The 27,497-nt window shown below is 37.3% G+C and overlaps 1 protein-coding gene across 1 annotated transcript in view; it reads left to right on the top strand.

Annotated features, from left to right (window-relative positions):
- The window catches only part of LOC139729235 (cyclic nucleotide-gated channel alpha-3-like), a 61,301-nt gene that overhangs the window by 14,209 nt on the left and 19,595 nt on the right, over positions 1-27,497 (top strand). Inside the window, exon 2 of the mRNA XM_071640166.1 lies at positions 611-754. Coding sequence (XP_071496267.1) covers positions 611-754 — 144 coding nt within the window. The remainder of the gene's footprint in view (positions 1-610; positions 755-27,497) is intronic.

The raw sequence follows: 27,497 nt of genomic DNA, 5'->3' as shown, positions 1-27,497 counted from the left end.
ATACTTTGCAAGGAAGACAGAAAAAAAAGTGTAAAACGTGGATCACTCATATGTAAGATAAAATACGTATCATTCAGAAACTATTCATGCAGCGAAAATATAGCTGTCAAATGTATAAAAAAAACCTAGTAAGGATATTATTGTAACAAACAGTTACTATTTCAAAGTGCACGGTATCTGATACTAAGTTAACAATGTTACAATGTACAGACACTACTAATTAAACCGTGTATACGTATATACATAATTATGATGAAAGTAAACGCACATAGGACATACATCACCGAGACACACGAACTTGCCCACACACGTTTGAAATCTCATAAATACATCTATACAATCATCGTCATCGTCTACATCAATAGCTTTCTCTGCATGTATTCGATTTCTTCACTCCATCATAAGTATCAATCATCACCATCTCCCAAGCATCACTTTCTGATATAAAAATCGGTTTTACTCTCTAACTTTCTATTTCTTCCTCTGTATGTCTGTCTGTCTGTCTCTCACACACATACTCAGACACACCCTCTATTTATGTTTACATTAATTCCTAGTACTTCAAGCGCAGTTAACTGTCAGTATTTTCTTCTCCGTCTAACCTTTCCAGGTGATCAAAGGATGGATGACCAGAGGTGGTACGGAGGAGCCTACGAGGAGAGCAGACTCTTTCCTCGAGAGATTCGCCCTGGGAGGACCGCAGATGGAAGGAACACACAACATGTCCGGTGGAGGCACAACCGGAAATGGGTACGTTTACACAAGCCGTGTGCACACATACGCGTCTATGGTGGAAACCGAGGACCTGTTTTACCCACAAGAATTTTACCACATAACCGAGGACCTGTGTGTAAGTACGACTCCTGTCAACCGAGGACTCATTCGTATATTACCATTCAACCGAGGACTTATTACAATAATGCTAATTGAGGACCTACAAACATGTACCCCTGCATGCAAAAGCAGACCGTTTGGAATGGTCTGCAAAGCGAGGACGTCCTCGGTTTTCTGTGCGTCCTAGGTTTAAATGTAAAGTTCGTGTGTGTGTCCTCGTTTTTCACCATGGATAAGTGCACAAGCCTTTCTCGACTGTATCCCCCTTTTCTTCCTCCTCTTCATCCCCCTCCTCTTCGTCCTCGTCCCCACCCCCCTCCTCCTCATCCCCCTCCTCTTCGTCCTCGTCCCCCCCCCCCCTCCCTCCTCCTCCTCCTCCCCCATCACCGCCTCTGTGATGTTGGATAATTTATTTACCACTGCTACTTCTAATTTCCCCTATTTTTCTCTATATACTAGAATTACCACCACCACACTGAAAAAGAGAGCTTATTTGGTGCCATCACTCCAGTAATATTTTTGAGATAATACATGTTTAATCATTCATTTCATGTGAGTATGCGAGTGTATTTGTACAGTTCTGTGTATAAGTGTAACTTTTTTTTTTCAAAATCAGAAAATAAGTATGAAGATGGAGAAAAAAAAAGAACAGGAAAGAAGCTGTGAAAAGGAACGAAAACGAATAGAAGGACGGTGTAGATATCTGGATATCCATGTCAACAAATTAAAGATATTGGAACGCCTGAAAACTGGCGGTGGGTGCCGAAGGAATTCTTTTCGATATTGAAAGAAATTTATCTAAGCTACACGTCTATATGAAAAGGTACATCATTCACAAAGCTGGTCATTCATGCAGTGACCGAGTTTGCATGTCCGATGGGTGTGTCTGCACGTTTTTCCGTTAATTCATGCCGTATTTGTGCGTCTAGATGTAATTTGGTCGACTATGCACTACGTCAAATAGGAGGCAGTGGTTAAAGATTTTCAGATATGCAGCCGCCACGATGAATTCAAAAAAAGAAATGTTGAATGGACGTATTCGTCGGTAGAGCTTTAAGCGCAGACTCGCAAAGCGCCTTATCTCTATATCTCATCAATGGATTTATCTGTGGTATCTGCATTATGGCGTGTCTGTTCACTGAGATTTTTTTTTCCTGGCATTATGCCTAATTGGAGTGTAGTTTCTTCGAATTAATAAGACTCGTATAACATAGATACAGAAAATCCTACACAAAAGGAACGAGTGAGAAAGAAGAAGAATGAAAAAGGAGGGGTTGTTTTGTCATAGGTTTTCCCATTCATTTTCAAACTTTTTTCATTTAATTTCGCAAATTTTTACTTCATTTTCGTCGCGGAATGTCGGGAATAGGCCAATCTAATTTCACATTCGTCTTCCGTCCTTCATTTTCAAATAGAGTTCATTCAATTTAGTCATTTGGCATACATTTTCGTCATTTACAGTTCAAATTCGTCAGTCTCACTCGCAGCACTCAAAACAGCAGGATCGATTTCGTCTTTTGTCAATCATTTTCGTTAAATTTTCATTCATATTCGTCTCATATCTCTATCCGATGTGATTTCCCAGTCATTCATGTATTCTTTTTTCTGTAACCGTTCACATTTTACATTCAGGAGTTGACATACACACAAGTGTCCCCCCCCCCCCACACACACACACACAGAGAACCACAGATAGAGACACACACACAAGCAATCCGAGTACACACTGATACAAACAGACGTACCGTCTCGCATACGAAAACACTGACAAACGATTTCTAGGCAAACATGATGAAAGACAAAATTTTAAGTGTAGAATTGTATCCTGTTTAATGTCAAAGAATGGATAACATAATGTGTAAGGATACAATTTACTAGAGAGAGTAAAAATATGTCGGCTTAAAGTTGGTTCATCCTCAAAATAAAGAATCGACAACATCTGGCTAATTTGAATGAAAAATTCATGAAATTGTGTGAACAAACGAATTTGATCATCACATTCTGCGATCCGTCAGCGGGAAGGATGATTTGGAATAAAATTGACGATTTTGAATGCTATGTCTTCGAAAATGTTTGACGAAAAACGTATTACAATGACAATTGCCAAAATTGAGGTTAGGATTTGCGTTCCACGTGTTCTCGGGACGAAATTGAATAACAAATCTTTGAAATTAAATGACAAAAGTGCGAAAATAGATGGGAAAACCTATAATTTTTTAAAAAAAGATGTTAGTTGTAGTATTTGTGACAACATAGGACACTCATAATGCATTGCATCGTTAACACACACAATATCGAGATACCTGTGCAAACATTAGGTGTTTGACCTGCTGGGATTTATCTTTATAACCGTCTTATTTTTCAGGCATTACAACACCTCACTAGTAAATCCTAAAGATACCTGTTACTTAAGTAGTATTCCATGAAAAAGGTTGCGAAGCATTCATCATAAAAATGAATGAAAATGGATGTTAGATGTGTTAGAGAATAATAACGCAAAAATCATCTTCTGTGGAACCTGAAGTGATCGAGCTAAGTTAATACTATGAGTTACAAGTCGAAAGAACTACAGTGTTTGCCAGACTGATGCAGTAAATTTATTGAGATTTGACCAGCTTGTGGTTCAGTCGTATGAGGGGGATCTACTCTTTCTTCTCAAAACAAAACCCACTGAAAACTCAGGTCAAAATAGGGAAAAAAATCATGAAAATGGTCTTCACTCCTTCAGAGGATTAGAATGAAAGGTTCATCGCCGAAAAACAAAGACAAGAGCAGACAACACAAATAAAAAAGAAAAAACCTGCTGAGTTAACATTCCTAGTAACAGTACTGCGTGTAAGTCAGTATGGGGAGTCAGACATGTTCCGATTTCTCTGACGTTTAACAATATCGCGCATGCAAACTTCCCCATACGGCAGTTGCACGACATGTTTGATTGGGAGATTAAACAACATTGCGAGCAAATGCTCTTTCTTGTATAGTCCCCCTCAATATTACTGTTAGATCATGAGAATCGAAGCGTCGCAATACTAATCACCAGATCAGGAGGCAAATCACGTCTCTCCTCATGGACTCGCCTTCTCCCTTTCCTCCTCCAACGTGTATCGTTGCCTCGCTCTGTGTGTTGCCTGCCTATGCTTGTTGAAATTCTCGACGAGAGAGCTAAGACTCGGGGGAGACCGCCCGCGCGCGGGATGCGGTTGCCAAGCGACGCTTTATACAGCCATCTATGCTGATGTGGTATGATTGAATGCTGAGTGAGGCGTGGAGGAGGATTTATGGTTGGACGGGTATCTCTATGCACAGGACGCTCCAGGAAATCATGACAATGCAAAAAGCAGGATTTCCATTGCATCGTTAACACACACATATACACACCCATGCAAACATTAGGAGTTTTTGACAAACAGAACAGACCTCGTGTTGGGATTTATCTTTATAACTGTCTTATTTTTTCAGGCATTAAAACACCTCACTAGTAAATCTTACAGATACCTGTTATTTAAGTAGTATTCTATGAAAAAGATTGCGAGGCATTCATTATCAAAATGAATAAAATTGGATGTTAGATGTGTGGAAGAATATGAAAAAATCATCTTCTATTGAACCTAAAGAGATCGAGCTAAGTTAAAACTTGGAGTTACAAGTCATTTTTGTACATGCAAAATGCATTGAAGTAGGTGGAGAAGCATTAATTATCAAAATGAATAAAACTGGATATGTGGTGTGTTAAGTTTAAGTTAGTCATTTTGTGTGTGTGTGTGTGTGTGTGTGTGTGTGTGTGTGTGTGTGTGTGTGTGTGTGGGTGTGTGGGTGTGTGTGTGTGATTGCGGGGGAACAGGGTATTTCCTGCTCTGTTTATTGTGTTTCATGAACTCACTGATCCAAGTTACCAGTCGTGGGAAAATTTACTACGTAATAAGTGGCCACAAAATCACGATAAGGACACTCGAAGTCAGACACTTACTGAAGGTTTTATTCCCCTCCTCGAGTTGTAAATCACATAAATTATAGGAGAAATCAATACCAAAACAAATATTGGATTTTCCACTGGTCGTCAACGGAATATTATCTAGTGTCACAATGGCAAAGAGTTGCTATGCAACCGGCTGACACTAATCTATGTCGATGTGCTGCGATTGTATACATACAGTGGACGGCAGGGAAGATATATTTTCGTCCGAGTAACCCGCGCTTTTATTCTTTCTGTTCTTACGCGAAGATCAATGCGATGACGTCATTGGCCTGGTCTGTGGTTGGGTTGGTTTAATTTTCATAATGTTGAGCCAGTCTTCCTGTGCTGAAGGCACTAAGGTCGCGCCTTTAATAGGCAGCGCTCAAATCTTTGGTCGCCATCTTCCTTTCAGCAGTGTCTATTATACGTCACACTGGGCTCATCCAGCTCAGCAGGGAGGCTTTTATTCCGTGTCTTGCCATGCTTACTTGTCGAATTCTAAGTTTTATTTTGATATTGAGAAGATAGAATGATCCAGTATGCAAGCACAGACACTTAATTGAGTCAACATCACTGAAAAAAAAGGTCACATGTAAAAAAAAAAAAGAAAATTTGGTAGGGACATTACATTTAAACGAAGAACACAAGACGCAAAAAGTCGTTAAGTGGTTAAAACGTTTTGCCCCCCACACACAATGACTATATTCCACACATAAATCACACGCTCACACACAAATCTTTTCTTTGCGTCTTCCACATCAATTTACAATGTTCATCTTAATTTGAGAACAAAGCGATACACCGTATAAAATGCAAATACAAAATGAAAGCCTTGGACATGTGTATGAAAATAATTATGTTGTAGTGTATCCATAAATCATTAGTATCATTAAATGAATTTCTCTGTATGTTTTGAGCAAATGCGTTTTTCTAATAACAAGCTGAAGCCATGGATTGCTGACTGTTAAAAATTATCCAGTTATATCAACTAATTCCTCTGCACTCATTATTTCAAATTGTGACATTCACTGTAGAATGTAAAAGGAACTTCGGGATCAAATCTGAACAGTACACTCTCAGATGTGTTATCATCTCAACCTTGTCTTCGGATACAAACTTGGTCATCAGTCTCAATGATTTACAATACCATTTTGATAAACACACATGCATGGACACACAACACACACAAACAAACACACACACACACATGTACATGTATGTATCTATGTACATGTATGGGTTAAGACCACAGGTATAGTAAGATATCTTTTGAGAAAATCACGATTTAAAATTCCTTTTTTTGTTCATGTGTACTAAAAGTTAAGAGCATATACCGTTGTCAAATATTCCGTTATGGTTTGATACGGGTTGGAAGCAAAGAATTGTCCAAAAAGAAAAGAAAAAAAAGAACTAGGTTGACATGAAACCGAGAGGATATATACGCTAAGAATGTGTTGATAATTGTTTCTCTTCCTGCCATAAAGCTGAATGTGCCATTGAACAATTTCCAGCAACTGTTCTTCCTTGAACTGTGTTGTGAAAATTCTTCAGGTGCAAGTATCATTTTGCATGATTCCTAAACCTCAGAATTCTTCGGGTTTTTTTTTTTTTTTTATAGCATTACGATCAAAACTTAACATGTACTCATGAATGGTTTCACAAGTATTTCACAGCTTGAATCCCCAAATAATCGATGTTAAAACAGACTCGATAAAAGACAAAGTCGCGTAAAAACATAATAAATACATACAACTGTAAGAATACAGGGATAAGCGTTTGATAGCGTTTTCTTGTTACCCCCTGCGGCACGATACCATCCAATAGTGTGCACCATGCAGTAAATTGCCACAAATCCGCGATCTCGCAACGGACACTGTGCTGTGAGACACGCGCCGGTGTCTTCACCGGACAACGAATGCGAACGTGATATATAATCATCGCGATATTTTACTCGATCTTCGAATAGCCGAGGGCAATCTTTTTGCGCTGGGATTGGAATTGATTTTGGAAGAGCCTCGAGGACTGCTCTTTCACGAGGAGATGACAAGGCAAGTCTGCCGCATATTAATGATTAGGAAAGACCTCGAGAGTGCAGAACTGGGGGAAGAGAAACGCATGCACGAAATGGCCTGTACCATTCAGTGGTTGACTGCGGTTTTGATTCACAATCGTGTGCACTGGATTGCCATTTGTGGCAAGTATTTCACATAATATTGTCATGAATTTCATTAGAATCGAAATTATCCTCAAATGACAGTTACAATAAAACAACATTTTCATCAACTGTATTATCATTGACATGTATACTCTTCACTATTTCTATCTTATAAATGAAATTATCATTTTCAATAAGCCAGTTCGGAGTTAGCTTATTGGGACGCTGGTACGAATGACCTTTCTTTCTTTTTTCTCAGTCGGTTAGGGGCACTTCACTCATTTTCAGAGCGACAAAACGCATTTAAGCTTTACGTAACAATTCATGCATGGGATTCACCAATCCTGTTCAAACAAAGAATGAAAAGACCAGAAGAGTAGAATAATCTGTTAATTAACACTTTGGAAATCATTCATTTCACTGTTTTGCATTGTATGCTATAACAATCTCTTTCCATTGATATTGCCAAATACCACTTTTGCTGTCAGGTGTATGCACTGGCAAACAGCATTTATAAGGGTTACATGAATGATCATTACGCTTATCCCAGTGAATTTAAAAACCAGCATGCCTGTTTGCACGATTGACCCTTTCTTGCTCATGCGCAAAGTGGAACTGCGAACTTGCTTATGCAACTATTGTATAGGTTTTCCCATCCATTTTCGCACTTTTGTCATTCAATTTCAAAGATTTATTATTCAATTTCGTCCCGAGAAGCACGTGGAACGCAAATCCTAACTTCAATTTCGTCAATTGTCATTGTAATTCGTTTTTCGTCAAACATTTTCGAAAACATAGCATTCAAAATTGTCAATTGTCATTCAAATTCATTCCTCCCTCTGACGGATCGCAGAATGTTAAGATCAAATTAGTTTTTGTTCACACAATTTCATGAATTTTTCATTCAAATTAGCCAGATGTTGTCGTATGCGAGACGGTACGTCTGTTTGTATCAGTGTGTACTCGGATTGCTTGTGTGTGTGTCTGTGTCTGTATGTGTGTGGGGGGGGGGGGGGACACTTGTGTGTATGTTAACTCCTGAATGTAAAATGTGAACGGTTACAGCAAAAAAAAAATACATGAATGACTGGGAAATCACACCGGATATAGAGATAATGAGACGAATATGAATGAAAATTTAACGAAAATGATTGACAAAAGACGAAACCGATCCTGCTGTTTTGAGTGCTGCGAGTGAGACTGACGAATTTGAACTGTAAATGACGAAAATGTATGCCAAATGACTAAATTGAATGGACTTTATTAGAAAATAAACGACGAAAAACTAATTTGAAAGTAAGATTGGCCTATTCCCGACATCCCGCGACGAAATTGAAGTAGAAATTTGTGAAATTTAATAAAAAAAAGTTTGTAAATGAATGGCAAAACCTATAGTAATTTCAGACTATTTAGTATCCTTATGAATGAAAAAAAAACAACTTTATATAGAGTCGAAGTGATCCTTGTCTGGCTGAGAAGATATTTTTATACTGGTTTTTAGTTATATAGGTTTTAACTTTAGCTTTAAAGGTAGTTTCGTATTCACTTTGGTAAACATGACTTATATCAAGAAATGAATCTCACTTTTAAAGGAAAGCAAGCAAAGCAAAAAAGAAATGAAACAACAAATGTTACTTTGGCATCACCCTAGGGATATTGATATTCACTGATATTGCCGTATGAGAAAAAAAAAGGAGTTAGAAAGAGAGAGCACAATTGCATATAATACCTTGCCTTCACTTACATCATCGAAATAAAAGAATTAACAATTATATTCTAACTTCGGTCAATATCAAGCAACGCGCAGGGCTCGATGCTGACTGTAAACACCTAATTGGCGTATCATTCATTTCTTCTTTCCTATAATATGCTTTTTTGATTAAAAATATTAAGTTCACCAAAGAAGTCGGGGATATATAACTTCGGGGAAGTGGAACATTGACTAAAGGGAACGTCTACAAGGTATGATTATCATTGTCTCTTACAGGCAAAGCCGCGAGGTAGGTGGATTACGATAATGGTGGAAGGATTAGACTGAGAGACTGTTTACACTTTTTCTTCATACAGCTATAAAAGAAAAGTGTAGAGGACAGGACTGAACACTGTACATCGTATTTTTATGAGGGTATTCGATAGATGAAATAAAAACCAAGTTCTACAGTCTTTCCAGAGCTACCTCACTGCTGGGGAGTAAGTCTATTGTAGTCACCTGTAATGGTAAGCATTAAAGTGGAACTTAATTCTCACAGCCGTATAGAGAGAAGGTGCAGTACAATGACCTTTGGAAAATAACCACATCCCCTGTTGAAAACCTTGCTAGCACTCATTGTTATTCCTTGCCAAAAGCATAACTTTATGTCAGTCATGTACCTCATTCTGCACGTGACGCACAGTCATATCGACTTCAGCATTTTCGTCTATGATGAGTCGAGCATTCTATCCTTTATGTCTGGTATACTGTATGTCTTTGTCTCCGCAAAGTTTCTCTTTTTCTTTTTCTGTTTTGTCTGCCAGGGTAATTTTTTTTTTTTTTTTTTTGGGGGGGGGTCTCTTTCATCTTAATTTCATTTGTCATAATTGTACGGTTTAGTTCTAATGTATATCGTGTATCTATACATCAAGAAATTGACTCATTTTACGTGTTGTATAATGTAGAATTATATGTATGTGTACATATTATATTTGTGTGTGTGTCTGTGTGTGCACGCGCGTGAGCGAGCATGCGTCCACGTTCATGTACAATTTGTATAGGTGAACCGTGTAGAAATATGTTAGGCATATTTACAATATGCAAATCTTAATCACATCTTTATTTTGTAACTCTCACATTTGTAAAATATTCAATTTCAAATTCTATCTTAAATTTACTTCACTTCCGCTTCTGCCTCTAGCGACATCAGTGGTATAGGTGCCAGAATGATGCGATCTTAAAGTATACATAAAAAAATCAATGGTATAAGTCGATGAGTTACTGCATACTCCCTCATCTATATTGTGAGAATAACGTAGCAGTGCTCATTTCCAGGTGACCAAGGCTATTTTGAAAAATTGTCACTTTCAAAGCTTAATGCTGTAATAAACAAGCTAATACTGGTGCTAGCTAGATATCAGAGTTATCTTAAGCATCTTCTAATAAGGACCGCTTTCTTGTGCACTCTAGGTTACAAGTTTATGTTTTATTCGTTCTGAACACTAAAAACAGTAAATAATCATGTCATGATGACCCAATGAGGCTGTCATAAAAAGTAATTTATGTCAGTAAAAAAACCTTAACCAGATCCTAACGTTTCAACATCCATATGACAAAGTAGACAAAGTAATGATCATGATGGTAACAAACGTTTGCCCGAGAAAGCAAACACCTGACTAAACTAGAAAAAGTTCTAATTTTCTGATTTATATCAGTCGAATAGGTTCACAGAAATGAGAATGAAACTTTACACCAACTCAATAATTTACAGCAGCTCATTGACATTCGGCAGGAATAAAACTACTAAAACGAAAGTATAGAAAATTAATAAAAAGATATCCTTGCTTTCTCATTTATGTCGGTTAAATAGGTTCACAGAAATAAGAATGTAACTTTACACCTACTCAACACTTTACATCAGCTCATCGACATTCGGCCGGAATAAAGCTAATAAAAAGAAAGTAGAATATTAATAAAAAGATATCTTCATTTTCAGATTTATATCGGTCAAGTAGGTTCACAGAAATAAGAATGGAACTTTACACCTACTCAACAATTTACATCAGCTCATCGCTATCTGGTGAAAATAAAACTACTAAAAAATGAAAAAAGAAAAGAAAAGAAAACCAAACAAACAACAGTATCATACTCAGTAAGCCCACATGCAGACGTCTAACTTCCCATTGCGGAATAGGCCAGGTGATGATAAGTCACAGAATAGGGATTTCCTGCATGGTTGCTGTGTTTCTTATATCGTAGCTTCTTCGTGATGCATAAGTTCTTCCACTTTGTCATAAAAACGAATAAATAAACAGAGAAAATAAGAAATATCTCAGATATTGCAAGAAAGCCTGAAACCAGACAAAATTTTTTGCTAATTTGTTTGTTTCTATTTGTTCGTTTGTTTGTTTTTTAATCGGTTTTGATTTGGAGCGGCTTCCAGGTGTGCAAGAGACCAGGTATTCAGTCACAAAAACAGATCAATGCTATGATCATTACATGTTTTCAATTTCAAAAACAGTCTTAGCCTTTGACTTCCTGGATATCTGGCTTCTGATCCCCCAAAACAAAGACTACTGATGGTATATAATTTGTCTAACTGTCTTATTTTGTAGTTTTCTCAACTTTAACTGAGTAAACTATTGCTGTGAGTTGGAGACGCATCTAGATTGCGAAGAGCTCGTGTGATTTCTACATAAAGTTAGTTGTTGACACATACAGATACTTACGCGAATACGATGCAAGAGGACCGAGAATTATAACATTGTTCACTTCCGACACGCGCGCTGGTCCTTGACAGCCATTCAGTTGTCATGGAAACGACTCACATCCTACGATGGTCCTCCGCTGGTGCATCATCGTGCGAGAATTGGCGCTGCGCCATCGGACGTGCATGCATGTGTACACTTGACCTTTAGTATTTTTCTCGAACTTTTGCCGAGTTGACGGAGCGGGAGTATGGCAAGCCTTTTTTACATTTAAAGTTAATTTCTGATATCACAAATTCCATTTTGTGATATCAAAAAATAAAATTTTTGATATCAAGAATTCAATTTGTGATATCAAGAATTAAATTTGTGATATCACAAATTCCCGTAAGTGTAGCACATGAACTTAATTTGTGATATCAAGAAATCGAATTTGTGATATCACAAAATCCATTCTTGATATCACAAATTCAATTTGTGATATCAGAAATTCGAATTTGTGATATCTAAAATTCAATTTGAGATATCACTAAATGAATTTGTGATATCAGAAATTCGAATTCTTGATATCAAAAATAGGTTTCACGTGAAAACCAATGGTAATTCGTGATATCACAAAATGATTTTTTGATATCACAAATTCGAATTTGTGATATCACGAAATAAATTTGTGATATCACTAATTTGAATTTGTGATATCAAGAATTCTTATTTGTGATATCACAAATGCGAATTTCTGATATCACAAATTCCATTTTGTGATATCACGAATTGAGTTATTGATATCACAAATTCGAATTTGTGATATCAGTAATTCACAGGGAATTCGAACGTTAGTTTTGCGCTGAAATTCAACTGTGAATTTGAGCGTTAGTTGAGCGCAGAAATACACGGGGAATTCGAGCGTTAGTTCAGTGCAGTAAATCCTTGTGAATTCGAGCGTTAGTTGAGCGCAGAAATACAAAGTGAATTCGAGCGTTAGTTTTGCGCTGAAATTCAACTGTGAATTCGAGCGTTAGTTGAGCGCAGAAATACACAGGGAATTCGAGCGTTAGTTCAGTGCAGTAAATCCCTGTGAATTCGAGCGTTAGTTGAGCGCAGAAATACAAAGTGAATTCGAGCGTTAGTTTTGCGCTGAAATTCAACTGTAAATTCGAGCGTTAGTTGAGCGCAGAAATACACAGGGATTTCGAGCGTTAGTTCAGTGCACTAAATCCCTGTGAATTCGAGCGTTAGTTGAGCGCAGAAATACAAAGTGAATTCGAGCATTAGTTTTGCGCTGAAATTCAACTGTGAATTCGAGCGTTAGTTGAGGGCAGGAACACACAGGGATTTCGAGCGTTAGTTCAGTGCAGAAAATCGCTGTGAATTCGAGCATTAGTTTAGCGCAGAAATACAAAGTGAACTAGAGATTGTAATTTGTCATCACTGACAAATTAAGGTGATCCGATTTTTTTATTTAATCAATTATTCAAGTCCTGATCGCAATAGGCATGACCATGACAGGTTTCATCTGTGTTCAGAGACATTGGCCGTGTGATGTTTGGATTCTCATTTAGAAAAGGTAGTCATATCTGCCATCTTTGGTACCAAATCTGTATACACTATAACGAAGATACAGCAACAAGTACATATGACCTTTGACCCCACTTTGCACAACCTAGATGGCATCTGAGCAAAAAATGGTTATTTTGTGAAATGATTCTTGTAACATGATCTTTGCGTGTGCAAAATATGGGAAAGATAAGACATGTATTCACCAAGATACAGGATGAAACATTTGTGACCTTTGACCCTAATTTACATACCCAAGATGTTGACCGATCAAGTAGTTGTTATTTTATAAAATAATGTACGTGACATGAGCTAAACATGTGCAAAATATGGGGGTGATAGGGGCTGTTTTTCTTGAGTTATTGCAAAGAAAGTTGCAGAAACATAGAAATATCTCAATACAACGAAGATAAGCTTAATTTCAACCAAGTATTTTAACATGATCCCGACATCATATGAAAAAACAAAGGGCACGTAACGATAGCGCAAAGACTAAGTTACAACATTTTAAAATCTGAGAAAAATTCACCGAAGGGTAATTGAGCTAGTGCTCGATAAAGACAATCATGTCAATTTTCACATCTAGAAAAATTCCCTCCCATAGAGATAACACGTCATAACGAAGAAACAGAAAGAAGTACATATGACCTTTTGACCCCACTTTGCACAGACAAGATGACATCTGAGCAAAGAGTGGTTATTTTGTGAAATGATTCTTGTAACATGATCTTTGCGTGTGCAAAATATGGGAGAGATAGCACATGTATTCACTTAGATACAGGATGAACCATTTATGACCTTTGACCCTAATTTACATACCGAAGATTGTGTCCGATCAAGTAATTGTTATTTCATGAAATGATGTACGTAACATGAACTAAACATGTGCGAAATATTGGGTAGATAGGGCTTGTTTTTCTTGAGTTATTGCAAAGAAAGTTGCAAAAGGAAATTAATATGAAAATACATCGAAGATAAGCTTTAATTTCAACCAAGTTTTTGGACGTGATGCCGACACCGTATGAAAAAATGAAGGGCACACTTACGATAGCCCAAAGTCTCAGCTACAACATATCGAAATCTGGGAGAAATTCACCGAAGCATAAGTGAGCTAGTGCTCGAAAAAGATAGTCATGTCAATTTTCACTTCCAGAAAAACTGCTCTCCCATAGAGATAACACGTAAACTGGTCAAATTTTACAAGGATGCTTTCAATCCATTTTTACGAGGTGATGACGTCATCCAATCAAATTTTTGTAATTATAAATATGAAAGTACATTTAATAAGCTACAACATACTGAAAACTGTGTGAAAATTGGCAAAGGATAAGTGAGATACGCTCGAGTGAACTTGAAATTTGATGACGTCATTTTGAAAATTTACTTTTTTTACTTTATTAAGAAATTTGATATCTTTTAATCATTTTTTCAGTATCGCCAACCCATGAAATGATATTTACAACTCATCAGCTTTCAAAATATGTAAAGAAAATGGGGGGTTACCGTCCATCCTGACGAGTAAAATCGGATTTAAAATTGGCGGTTTTTTTGCATTGTTGCACTGTATATCGCCATTGACGCGCGCGCGGAATTTCAACTTTGACGGGCCCGTATGACGTCATATTGAGTCGGATTGACTTGAAACTTGGAAGAAATATTCCTTGACATTTTAGGCATCTGATAAATGTGAGAAAACGGGAAATTTCTATTCCATATGACCTGTGCGTGCGTATATGTGCGCGCGCGTACGCGTCCGTCCGATTTTTTCAATTTTTCAAAAAATGCTCTAAATGGTCTGAAACGTGTGCAAAAAGATTTTGAGCTCGATTGGAGCATACAAATATTTCAACGCGCGCGTACGCGCACGTTTTAATAATAAATATGAATTTTGATAATATGAGTAGAATGCGCTTGACTTGAAATATATGTGACGTAAATTTCATTGAAAATGTCCATTCAATTAATGAGATATGAATGAAAATGTGTTTTCATATAATGACGTCATAGTGACGTCACGGTCGACTGATCACTATGATTTTACTTGCGCTGTCGTCTTTGCGACATGATACATATATGGTATAAGTTTGACATTGAGAGGCAATGCACTTTCTGAGCTAACCTCTGCACAACTTTTGAGGAGAAATAAAGAAAGAAACAAAGAAAGAAGAAAGATTCAGTACAGATACAGAAGGTGATCCGAGAGGATACTCGGATCACCTAATTCGAGCGTTAGTTGAGCGCTGAAATACACAGGGAGTTCGAGCGTCAGTTTAGTGCAGAAACTCGCTGTGAATTCGAGCATTAGTTTAGCGCAGAAATACAAAGGGAATTCGAGGGTTAGTTTTGCCCTGGAATTCAACTGTGAATTCGAGCGGTTTTGTTTTGTTGTGTGTTCTTTTAGCGCAGAAATACACAGGGAATTGGAACATTACTTTTGAGCTGATATTCAGATGGAAGGTATACTACTGCTAACTTTTTTTAGAACAATGTTCAAAATACCAATAACTATATATGAGAGATTTACACATCCATCATTCCCTAAATAATCGTCAAGGTATATTCGATGAATTATTGATACAAATCAATTGTTTTGCAACATGTTATCATGAATTCAATGATACTATGTTCACTTAAGGCCTACATTTAATTCATCGTTTTGGTCCTCAAATTGTCATCTATTACCACATTATTGTGGATTATGATACATTTTTCATGTGGTAATCCCCTTTACAGTAAGACTCTTCCACCAAATCGATGATAACTATGTGCGGTTGTATGTGTATGTGTGTTATAAAAGCATATACCATGTGTTTGTATTGCGGAGGACCGACCGAGGGCAATCAACAATCTGGTCTGTGTATGTCAGCAGCGGAGAATATAGAGAGAGAGACTGTGAGTCATGCGGGGTGCGAGAGGGAGTCGTAAACTTGCCAATTTAATGTCCACCACTGGTGTCGGCTGGTGGTCACATAAAGCAACGTGTTTCTCCTAAAGACATTTTCTCACTCCTCAAAATCAGTCCTCCAAAACAAAGGGGTGTATCCATTAAGACCAATAGTGTTGGGTGTACAGTTTGCCTGCCCCACTATGTTTATGATTTTGTAAAATAATTTAAAGTGTAATCATATAGGCAAGTTTATTCAAGAATCAAAACTGGGGAGAACAAAACTGGAATGCACAAGCCCAAAAGTCTTCAGACCAGATCAAGAAGAGTGAAGATATCCAGATCTTATGAGGAGTTTATGCAGCAGTATCCATGGTAAACAAACAGTTAGAATTTGTAGTAAGAAAAAAACAGTGGTACGAAGGACTTCATTTTTGTTAATCTGCGCAATGAGAAATCTCTCTTATTAACCTCGGAGGACTAAGAGGGGGAGGTCGGGAGAGAGTATCTTTCACGTGACAGAGTAAAGAGAAACGCAAACAAAAGTTGTAAGTCAACCAGTCTCTGTCAAATCAGTGGCGAGAAATGGAGAAAAAAAAATATAATAATGCCTTTGAAGTAATTGACGACATATCAATAATGGCATTTTAGATATGTTGCTAAACGATTTATTTTCATCGATTCTTTTAAAACCAATTCCTAATCACTTTAAATGAAGACGAGTTGCCAAAACTCTTCATTTAGGTTTTTTTTTTTTTTTTTGTAACTATCGTTATATACTATGAAAAGATAACACCTGAAATTCCATAGGAATATCTGCGCTAAACTAATGCTCGAATTCACAGTGTATTTCTGCGCTCAACTAACGCTCGAATTCATTGTTGAATTTCAGCGCAAAACTAATGCTCGAATTCCCTGTGTATTTCTGCGCTCAACTAACGCTCGAATTCACAGTTGGATTTCAGCGCAAAACTAATGCTCGAATTCCCTGTGTATTTCTGCGCTCAACTAACGCTCCAATTCACAGTTGAATTTCAGCGCAAAACTAATGCTCGAATTCCTTGTGTATTTCTGCTCTCAACTAACGCTCGAATTCACAGTTGAATTTCAGCGCAAAACTAATGCTCGAATTCCGTGTGTATTTCTGCGCTCAACTAACGCTCAAATTCCCGTTGGTTTTCTGCACTGAACTAAAGCTCGAATTCCCTGTGTATTTCTGCCCTCAACAAACGCTAGAATTTACGGTTGAATTTCAGCGCAAAACTAATGCTCGAAATCAAATTATTTCTTTGCGAAAGATATGTGCTGAAATTCCATGTAAATTAATGATATCACAAATTGGAATTAGTGATATCACAAAATGTATTTCTTGATATCAAGAATGTGATTTCGTGATATCTCGAATTGAATTCGTGATATCACGAATTTAATTTGTGATATCACTAATTCGATTTCGTGATATCAAAAATTGGTTTTACGTGTAAACCAATGGGTATTTGTGATATCAAAAATTGAATTTGTGATATCAGAAATTCGAATTTTTGATATCACGAAAGGGAATTCGTGATATCAGAAAAACTTTTTAAAAAGTAATATGGCTTGCCATACGGGAGAGAGAAACGCAAAGTAATAACCATCTTGCTTGAACATGCTTGCTGATCACTTGTATGTGTGTATGAGTGTGTATCTTATCGTTTTGTTTTGTTGCATTTCTCATAAGAATACAGTCCGACCTCTCCTATCCGGCCTCTCTTCATCCGGATCTCTCAATTATCCTAACGCGATTTCGCTGGGATTTTTTTTTTCAATGTGTATGATAATTACGGGGGAAGGGGGATTCTAAACTCAGACAAAATTCCTGCACAAACTCACATGAATTACATATTATTCAAAATATAATTAATATAGGTTTTCCCATTCATTTTCAAACTTCTTTCATTCAATTTCACAAATTTTTACTTCAATTTCGTCGCGGGATGTTGGGAATAGGCCAATCTTACTTTCAAATTCGTCTATCGTCGTTCATTTTCAAATAAAGTCCATTCACTTTAGTCATTTGGCATACATTTTCGTCATTTACAGTTCAAATTCGTCAGTCTCACTGGCAGCACTCAAAACAGCAGGATCGATTATGTTTTTTTTTTTTGTGTCAATCATTTTCGTTAATTTTCATTCATATTCGTCTCATATCTCTATCCGGTGTGATTTCCCAGTCATTCATGTATTTTTTTTTTCTGTAACCGCTCACATTTTTACATTCAGGAGTTAACATACTGAGTACACACAAGTGTCCCCCCCCCCCTCCCCCTACACACACATACACACACACACACACACACACACACACACGCAATCCGAGTACACACTGATACAAACAGACGTACCGTCTCGCATACGAAAACACTGACACTAATTTGAATGAAAAATTCATGAAATTGTGTAAACAAAAACGAATTTGATCTTCACATTCTGTGATCCGTCAGCGGGAGGGATGAATTTGAATGACAATTGACGATTTTGAATGCTATGTCTTCGAAAATGTTTGACGAAAAACGAATTACAATGACAATTGACGAAATTGAAGTTAGGATTTGCATTCCACGTGCTTCTAGGGACGAAATTGAATGACAAAAGTGCAAAAATGGATGGGAAAACCTATATATATTTACATCAAATTTTCATCTAAATAACATGCATTCAGGCATACACTGCCCCCAATCACAGCGATAACATGGACAGAAAACTTTAATTATTCAAAATCAGGGCACGGTACAGGCGATTGGTCATAGAGCAAGTTATCAGAAAATTCTGAACGCAACCTGCACTAGAGAAGAACTTGCTATATAACTGTATATTTGTACTTTTTTATTTTGTTTTTCTCTTATGTTCCGGTCATTGTTGTACCTGTGCTCCCCTTCTCAATCTTAAACTCGTTTTTAACCGGGACCTACGCTCAACAAGCTCGCTTTTAAGTAGGTTCCTTCATATTTCTTTAGCATTCATTCACAGATTCCAAACTTAACAGATCGACCACTATTATGTTTTACATGATTATTTGCAATATTCTATGTATGTCATGTATTTAATTTAATTTTGTTATATTTGATGTAATTTTTCATCGAGAAATATGAAAATAAATTGAAATTGAATTGAATTGAAAAGGATGTTACATGTTCACGCAAAATTGATACATGTACATATAGCTACAATTGGGTAGGCAGCTACGTGTATTTTAAACATTGAGTCTTCCAAATCCGGCCAAATCCCTTATCCGGATGAGCGCCGGTCCCGACATGTCCGGATAGGAGAGGTCCGACTGTATGAAGAAGTCTCAAATCGAATGTTAGTTTCCAAGGCTCTCAAATTTCGAATGGCTGTCGTCTAGCTGCCCTGACAGATGAGCCGCAAAGAAAACAATATTAATAAAGTCTATTGTTTTTCCCAAAAAGCTGTATAAATATTCATGAGACATTTAGCAAGGCAGCCATTGGAGCGATGTGTTTTTGTACGACCAGTCGACTTTGATAATCGAAGTATATCCTTTACGTGAAATGTCAGTAGAACATTGATGCATAGGATATCACCGTTAATGTGATGAAACGTTTTCTCACCCTTGAGTCAAGTCTTGAATTTTGGAGAATTTTTCACATGTCGTTGGCTTTATATTGCTTCAGTTATTATGATCAGCTAGACTAGAAATTTCTCTGTTAAAGTAGGAAACGCATCAGTGCATGGTAACGGGGAATCTACAAACTGGGGGAACATAAATGGCGCTCACTTCACGATACCCTCTCCCCGCCCCTCCATCCACCCGCATACCACCACTTCAAGCTTTTCACTCCTTTCCTCTTTCCTTTCCCCTCTGCCTTGAGACACCGACCGCAAAATTTTTCACCATGTTCCATTTGTCACCTCTTCTTTAGTATGATATGTGTAGGTGTCTCCGTAAATGTGCACGTAAGTCGTTTGTATGGGCATAGACGCATGTCAAATTTTGTATGGGTTTGAACGCGTAAGTGTAGATGTGCATGATCAAGTAAACGATGTATTTTAGTTGAAGGTGATTTTTTTTTTTCATTTGCTTGGCAGCAACTTCAATTTGATAATGAAAACAACAACAAAAAAGAAGTCCAAATGGGATAACATTTCTAGAATTATTACTTTTTTCTTATTCATTCTCAAAATGAATGTTACAAGAAGGAAATTCATGACTACATCCATCAGCTAATGCTGACTATATAATACATTTATTAGATAGCGCTCCTTTCGGAAAATTGATTTTATTCCTACATCAGAGTCACGATGGAATTGCGAGTAAACCATAGTCGAATGTCAGACGTCAGAGGGGCCACAGAACTGTCATCTGACTGCGTAAATATCACGTGATTACCACCCAATGATATTACGTCACCTGAGAATTCTTGTCTGTATGTGCGTTTATTTCAGGGATATCTTCATTATAAAACTTTGAATCAAACACACACACACACACACACACACACACACACACACACACACACATCTTAGATGTGTTTGTACGATGCACCTGGATCTTGCAACAACAACAAAAAAAGGAAAAATGTCACAAGGGAAAAGACTCAATTCATACCCCGCTATTCTTGCAAGACATGTTGCTGTCCTCCGGGACTTCTTGCTACACTTTTTAAATACTCATGACGTAATTCACTATTCAAATTCTTACATGGAGCTTAGTAAAGGCAAAACGGTATGACGGAATATATATAGGGACCCCATACGTCGGAATCCAATTCCATCAAATTTGATTCACGGGGTGGATGCGAATAGATGGAGGAACCCATTTGCCAAACGCGTAATTAAGATAATGCATTTTATCCAGCCTTCCGCGCAATGAAAAGCCGACTCATATGAATCGCGTCCATTACTTTCTTCCATAGCGCGATAAACAATAATGAAGATAACAACGAGAATAACGAAAGACTCGCCTCGGTCAGACCTCGACCTGCCATGATAATTACTTGATGATAGAAACGCTGTCCTTCAACGACATGTAAATTCTATGCCAAAGTGACAATCCGTTAAGCTTCACAAATGCACCTTGTGGGCATGAACGCGTCGGCTGTGTTATAATAGCTATACACACGCACTCACAAACACACACACACACACACACACACACACACACTCACAAACAGACCAAACAAAAGGCAGACGCAAACAAGACTTGGACTATTTTATGCGAAAGCACTGGACGCGATGTTTACAGTTTGTAGATGAATTATTATTGGAATGTCTGAAAATTTCCCTGGTTTTAGCATATTCTGTAATAAAAAAATAAAATATTTCGGTCATAATCACAGATAGCCTCCAATTGCAATGTACACACACACACACACACACGTAATATATATATATATATATATATGTGATAAAAACCTTAGATCTATTGCCATTTTAGGTTTTTATCACATATATATATGTATATATATATATATATATATATATATATATATATATATATATGTATATATATATATATATATTCAAATTGTGGTGCGATGCAATCTACAGTTTCTGAACTGTCTTACACTCCCCAAACAATGTAATTATACTATGACATTCCATTTTAAATGCGTGGACTAACCAAAATAATAATATAATTATTCCAGTATTTCTCATTTCATTTCATTTCATTTTATTCAGTATTATTCATTTAACAGACGGGATGGTGCAATACATGAGCGTATAGCATAATTATATACGCAAGTGTTCACATATTATAAGAAAGAGTAAAACTAAAATAAAGAACTAATTCATATAACGCAATCAAGCAAAGAAAGGAAAAGAAGAGAGGGAGAAAAAGGAGAAGAAGACGAATAAGAGCTCCAATAACATAAACGAAGTGAAAAAAGATAGACATATAGACGGAATATAAACAATATAAAGGGAAGAGAAGTCAGACATAAAGTATATAGCAGGTAGAAAGACATGTTTGGATTATAACAAGAAAAACAATGCAGGCCTTGCTTAAACAAGGACAGAACATCAGCGTGAATACACGAGTGGAAATAAAAACAATGATTTGAAAATAAAGTTACACTCTATAATACTCCTCCAGACTGAAGGTTTCAACTGTCATACATTCAAAATTCTTGTACTTCGACCTTTTTCGACATTATTTGATGTTTACTTCAACTTTCAGGTTACATCACTCGCACCGAATTACCTTCTTGAAAAAGAGTGTTGAAAGCGCATTTGACTTCAATTAGGGAACAGCCAGAAGGAGGGGATTAGATATTTTGATTCCATGATATTGGAGAGACTACAGCTACTTCATCTCATTGTCTTGAACGTTTTTGAAGGACTTCGGAGTCAACGACCTAAAGCTGCTTTAACAAAGGAAATACAGTCACGTGACTGCGTAGTTTTCATAACTCCGCCACAGTCTTCGCACTAAGCACCTTCAAGCAGAGCTGAAATGATGGAAAATAGATACGTTTGGCATACACATTATCCATCGCCGAGGGATAAGGTATTTAGGGGCTCTACAGACTTTACTCCGTTGCCTGATGAGATTACCCTTTCTGGTTCTTTCCTTTTTATTTTTAGCCACTTTCTACTTTTTTTCATGTTGAAAATGCCAATGAACGGAATTCAACAAGAGCATATTCGCACCTCAAAATCAGCTGATCAATAGACAAACTAATTTAAAGTCTGTCACTTGTGTAGCTAATGAATTCATGAATTTGTATTAGAGTTGTTGGTGAGAATGCAAAATGTGAAATCCTCCGAAATCGTCAATCTAATCAATATGCATTGATTTCTGTCTGATATTGATGGTCTTTGGAAATAGGGATTTCCAGTTACTGGCAATGCATGTTGAAATAATATGCCTTTCAAAATTACATGTATACAGTACACATGATCAGTTTTATATAATTTCCATAGATAGAAAGAATCTGTACGCAGAAAAGGCTACCAGTCTTCTCCTAGGTGTGAGGCATTATTGCAATGATAAATGGCCCTTGTTATGGAGTATATATTGTGCTGTTATTTTCGTGGTGGAACATAAAACTGTGTACATTTTTTTTTTCTCGAAAATTCGATATAGCACCAGGCTAATCGGTATCAGGCTACGTTTCAAGACAGCACGGAATTACTCAGGAAAGACTTAAAAAGAGGGAGGAATGCACGAATATCAGTTACTGGATTGTAATGTTATTTCACCTTCAAGACGGCGCTCAGGAATAGAGTAGTCCCCCCCCCCCCCCCCCCCCCGCAAAAAAAAAGCAAACCACCGTGACATACAACTCTCAAAATTTGACATCGACTATGAAAGCGGTAGCATTTCAAATATCTGTTCCTTTGTCCTCAAACTCGGAGTCTATAGCTATCAGTGTTGCATGCATGTCATGCGTATCCAATCGCGAAAGTACAAAGAGTATTTGGAAGGATAACGCTATACGCGGGAAGATAATCACTCGTTTGATATCTGATTTCTGGGAAAGGTCGCATCAGTATAATTTTCATCATGAAATTTATATGAACGCACACCTGCACAGTGATAGAACAAATACTAAAATAAACGTTTTAAAAGTATACCATATCAGCTTTGTGAGAACTGAGTATACATGTGGTAGATAAAGATGAATTCATTTACAAAATAAATCTCATTTCGAAGCTGATTTTGATTTCGTTTGAATTTAGAAGGAAATATTTTTGTTTCGGCGTACATTATCAAAACATGATTATGTATTTTTCCCATTTGTGGAAACTAGTTTTCCTTTTTAAGACCCTCCAGATGTAAACCTTTGTAAATTCCAGGACTACAGAAAAACAAGTTGGTGTACTCGAAAAAAAAAAAAGCTTTGGAACTATAATTCCACTCAACCACTTTTGATTACCATCTAACCATTGCTTCCATATGTACGTGTGTTCCTTCACTTCATAAATTTACCCAGATTCGAAATGAAAGCACCATTATCCAGGCTGAAATAAGGATTTTTTTCTTCATGCTTCACATCGTTTTCTGCAGTCAACCTATTTTGATTATCAAAATTTTATGACGCTATCATCATAAGACCATTTTAATTCTGCCAAACATTGCTCTAAATTGTAAGGAGATATGCACATGCACGATGTTGGTATTTTTTTATCCGCTTTCACAGTGTGTTGTAATAAAAAGGTAAAGGTTAACGTCAAGCTCTGCGAACTACAGTAAATAATAAAGGGTTTACTAAATCTCCGAAATACCGCTCATACACACGCACACACACACGCGCGCGCACACACACACGCACACACACACACACACTAAAAGAAAGGGACAGACACACAGATATATTTACAGACAGACAGTTTTCCAAATAAAAGTCTTATTACTTCTAGAACATTAATCGCAATAGTACTTACGCCATGTATGGGTATGTCTGCATTTGTATCCGTGCAAATAGGGAAAAACTTCATTTGGTATTGATTGCGACGATATATATTTATCTCAAACGCATGCTTGTTTGTGTGTGTCTAACGACTGTCTGTAATGACGATTCCAAAAAAAAAAACCAAAACAAAACAAAACACACACACACACATAAAATCCCCCAGAAGATTTAATGAAAATGTCACGTGTACATGGTGCGCTTCGTGAAGCGATTGTACGTCGTGTGCTCTGTGAAGCGATTGTTCGGATTGACATCATCAAATCCATGAGGGAAGTATAACTGAAGAATAGATCGTGACTACTGGCAGACAGTAGTATGCGTCTGTTCTAGACTAACGAATACACCAAAACAGTATACTAAAAATATTAACATTTATAAGACAATACGCTGTAATCTAAAATACAATTAAGGTCTATGAGAGCAATAAGCGATTCCTACAATGACAAAAAAAGTGTTTGGAAATTAAAAATTCAGTAACTAAATAATTGGTATCTTTACCTAACATGTCATTTAAGGCATAATTTACCATTTGCAGATGAAACAAGTTAAAAAACCAGCATTAGTACTTCAAAATAGTTCTAACATATGAGCTAGGGATAGAAACAAGCAATGTAAAATTTGAACCAGTATCATTGATGTTAAGTATTGTTATATAAAAAAATGTCAACAATAGTTCTAATAAAATGTTTCCAGACTAAATCGTCTTAAGGTTTAATGAGAAAAATAGGGATATCTCCCTATGTTTCAGGCTTTATTGCAAGACTTTTATATGGTAGGATGTTTTGTGATACAACTGACCTACACATATGCATGAAAAGTGATATCTTGAGCATTTTTAAAATCACTGCTCCCAAAGGTAAACAGGATCTTTAATGTATTTAATGTATGGCTGGTTAAAGTTAGGATACAATGGTGAGACATGCGATATTTCATTATCTAATCTTTTTGTTAGCTGCCTTTTTGTACAGCGGTAATACCACTTTCGTTGTAGAGAGGGGTAGGTATTCATAATGTATATGGACTTCTATTTACTTTTCTTTACAAAAGAAGAAAACGAAAACTAAAGATGCCAACAATTAGGTTAATTTTGGCACGCTTATGCATGACGTGATTCTCCGAGTGCAGTCATCTTGAAGTAAAACTTTATACACTTGATATCACCCAACTGAGGCCATATGAAACGGAAAAGAATAGATGATTTTTATTGAAAACCCCAAAATGAGAAAAGAAAACACTTTTTTTAATCCAAACGCTACCTAATTCACTGAGACAAATACTCGAGATTAAGACAAGGCTTTTGTTCAATTCACCAGTAGGCCTACTGTCTACCCCCAACGACTTATTGGCAACTCTAAAAAGCGGAATAGCCAACTCCCTTTTCCAGTTAGGGAATTGTAATATAATTTGCATTACACGAATACACTTAACTATTCGTTTCTTAGTGCCACATGTCTCTAACCAAATAGACAGCAAGCTCGTAATGTAATTAGCAGGGATGGTACGTCGCCTGATTGAGCGCCGCCATCCACCGTTGCTGAAAGTGATGCGGGCGCGTCACTATGGTAACTGCATGCGCCTGCATTATGTAGGAAAGTGAGAAAGGCCGGCGAGCAATCACGAGGACTATGGTAATTATGGCTGTCTTTCGACACTCAAACGTGAAGTGCGGGACTTTCGGACTCTCGCCACGGTATACAGAGTTGTCGGGCATCCGAACAATGAGCGACGAGATGTTGCCGAATTTAGAATAATGCTTACTATATTTATCGCGTTTTATGTTACACATAAACTCAGCAGTGGTCGGATGATGAGCAAAGTGACAGGAGGCTAACCAGTTTTTGACCCATTGCGTAATGCAGTTTTTTGTAGTGTGTTGTGATAGGAAGGAATTCGTTTACCAGAAGCTTTTCAAACTACAATTTACTAAATCACCGAAACGCACATACACACACAGACACATCAGGGAGGCGGACACACGCACGCACACACACACACACACACACACACACACACACACATTCAGAGCACTGAAAAAAAGAGGCAGAAACACATTGGTACATACAGAGCCTTTCAAATAAAAGTCCTGTTACTCATGTAATCTTAATACTTGCGTGCATGTCTACATGTGTATCTGGGTAAATCAGGGGAGACTTATTCATGAAAATTGATTAGAACGAACATTGCAGCAAAACGCATGTTTGCTTGTGTGTGTCCGTGATGAAACTAAGAATTCGCTTGATATAATGCATAATGTCACGTGTATGAGGTGTGGTTTTGGAACCGATTGTTGGGACTGACAACATCCAATCCATGATTGATTGATGAAGAATAGGTTGCGACTATTCACAGACAGTCAGCAGTATGCCTTTGCACGTACGACTTGGCATCTTTGCGTGGCTCCTGAGCGCGATAATAACAACAAACACTGCAGGCTCATCAGCCAGAACGGGCAAAGCTCACGGGAGCCCGTGGCAAACAGTCTCTTGTTTCAAGGACTACTTTGCCTCGGAGAGTGGCAGCCGTTTGGTAAAACCCTTGGTGGAAAATGGAAAATATTACCATCATCAGCCATCCCCTCACCATGGTGACGATCTGCAGGAGTCAAAGGAACCTACCAGGCGTATAGGCATGAACTCATCAATTTGATTAACAGGCAGCACACATCCACAAATTACGTTTCGGAAGCCTTGGAGCTGCTTCGTCCCAGATCCTTCCCCACGGAATTTCAACACGGGTGATAATGGCAACGCTAAAGGCACACCTCGCAATCTAAATATGGTGTTTGCTATTTAATGCCACCATCCTGCTCTCAATTAACAAATTGAATATAATCATGTGCGGCTGTACTGGCCACTGGGCCTATACCACCATCACGCACTGGACCAAAATACTATGAAAGGTCGCGAGGGGTTCTGTTTCATATTTTATGCCTGCATGTTGTGGTTTGTTTGTTTTTCACCGATATCTTTTAGTCATCTTCACTTTGAAAAAGCAATAAAAACAATCTTCCTTGCAAAATTAGGAATGAATGTAAGAAAAAAGGAAGAAGAAAAACAAACAACGCTACGGTCATCACGGTCACGCGACTTGGACAATTTTATAGAAATCGTATAAAGGTTGGAAGGTAATAACATGAAACGTTGAAACTTAAAACATGTTTTTACAAACATCGATAATCAAGTTGCAACAATATAAACAAGTTAGGCAAGAATGTGACGTAATGGCCTCGCAACTGTCGCTTTCTTTGAGGTGTTCCTAAAGATATTTTTTCAGTACATCAGTCACTTTGTAATCTCC

Source organism: Diadema antillarum, unplaced genomic scaffold (assembly GCF_040938485.1).
Source record: "Diadema antillarum isolate AM-2024a unplaced genomic scaffold, OU_Dant_1.0 seq00000229_RagTag, whole genome shotgun sequence".
In the NCBI taxonomy this organism is placed as follows: domain Eukaryota; kingdom Metazoa; phylum Echinodermata; class Echinoidea; order Diadematoida; family Diadematidae; genus Diadema; species Diadema antillarum.
Note: the sequence above shows the minus strand (reverse complement) of the source record. Positions and strands in the feature narration are given on the sequence as shown.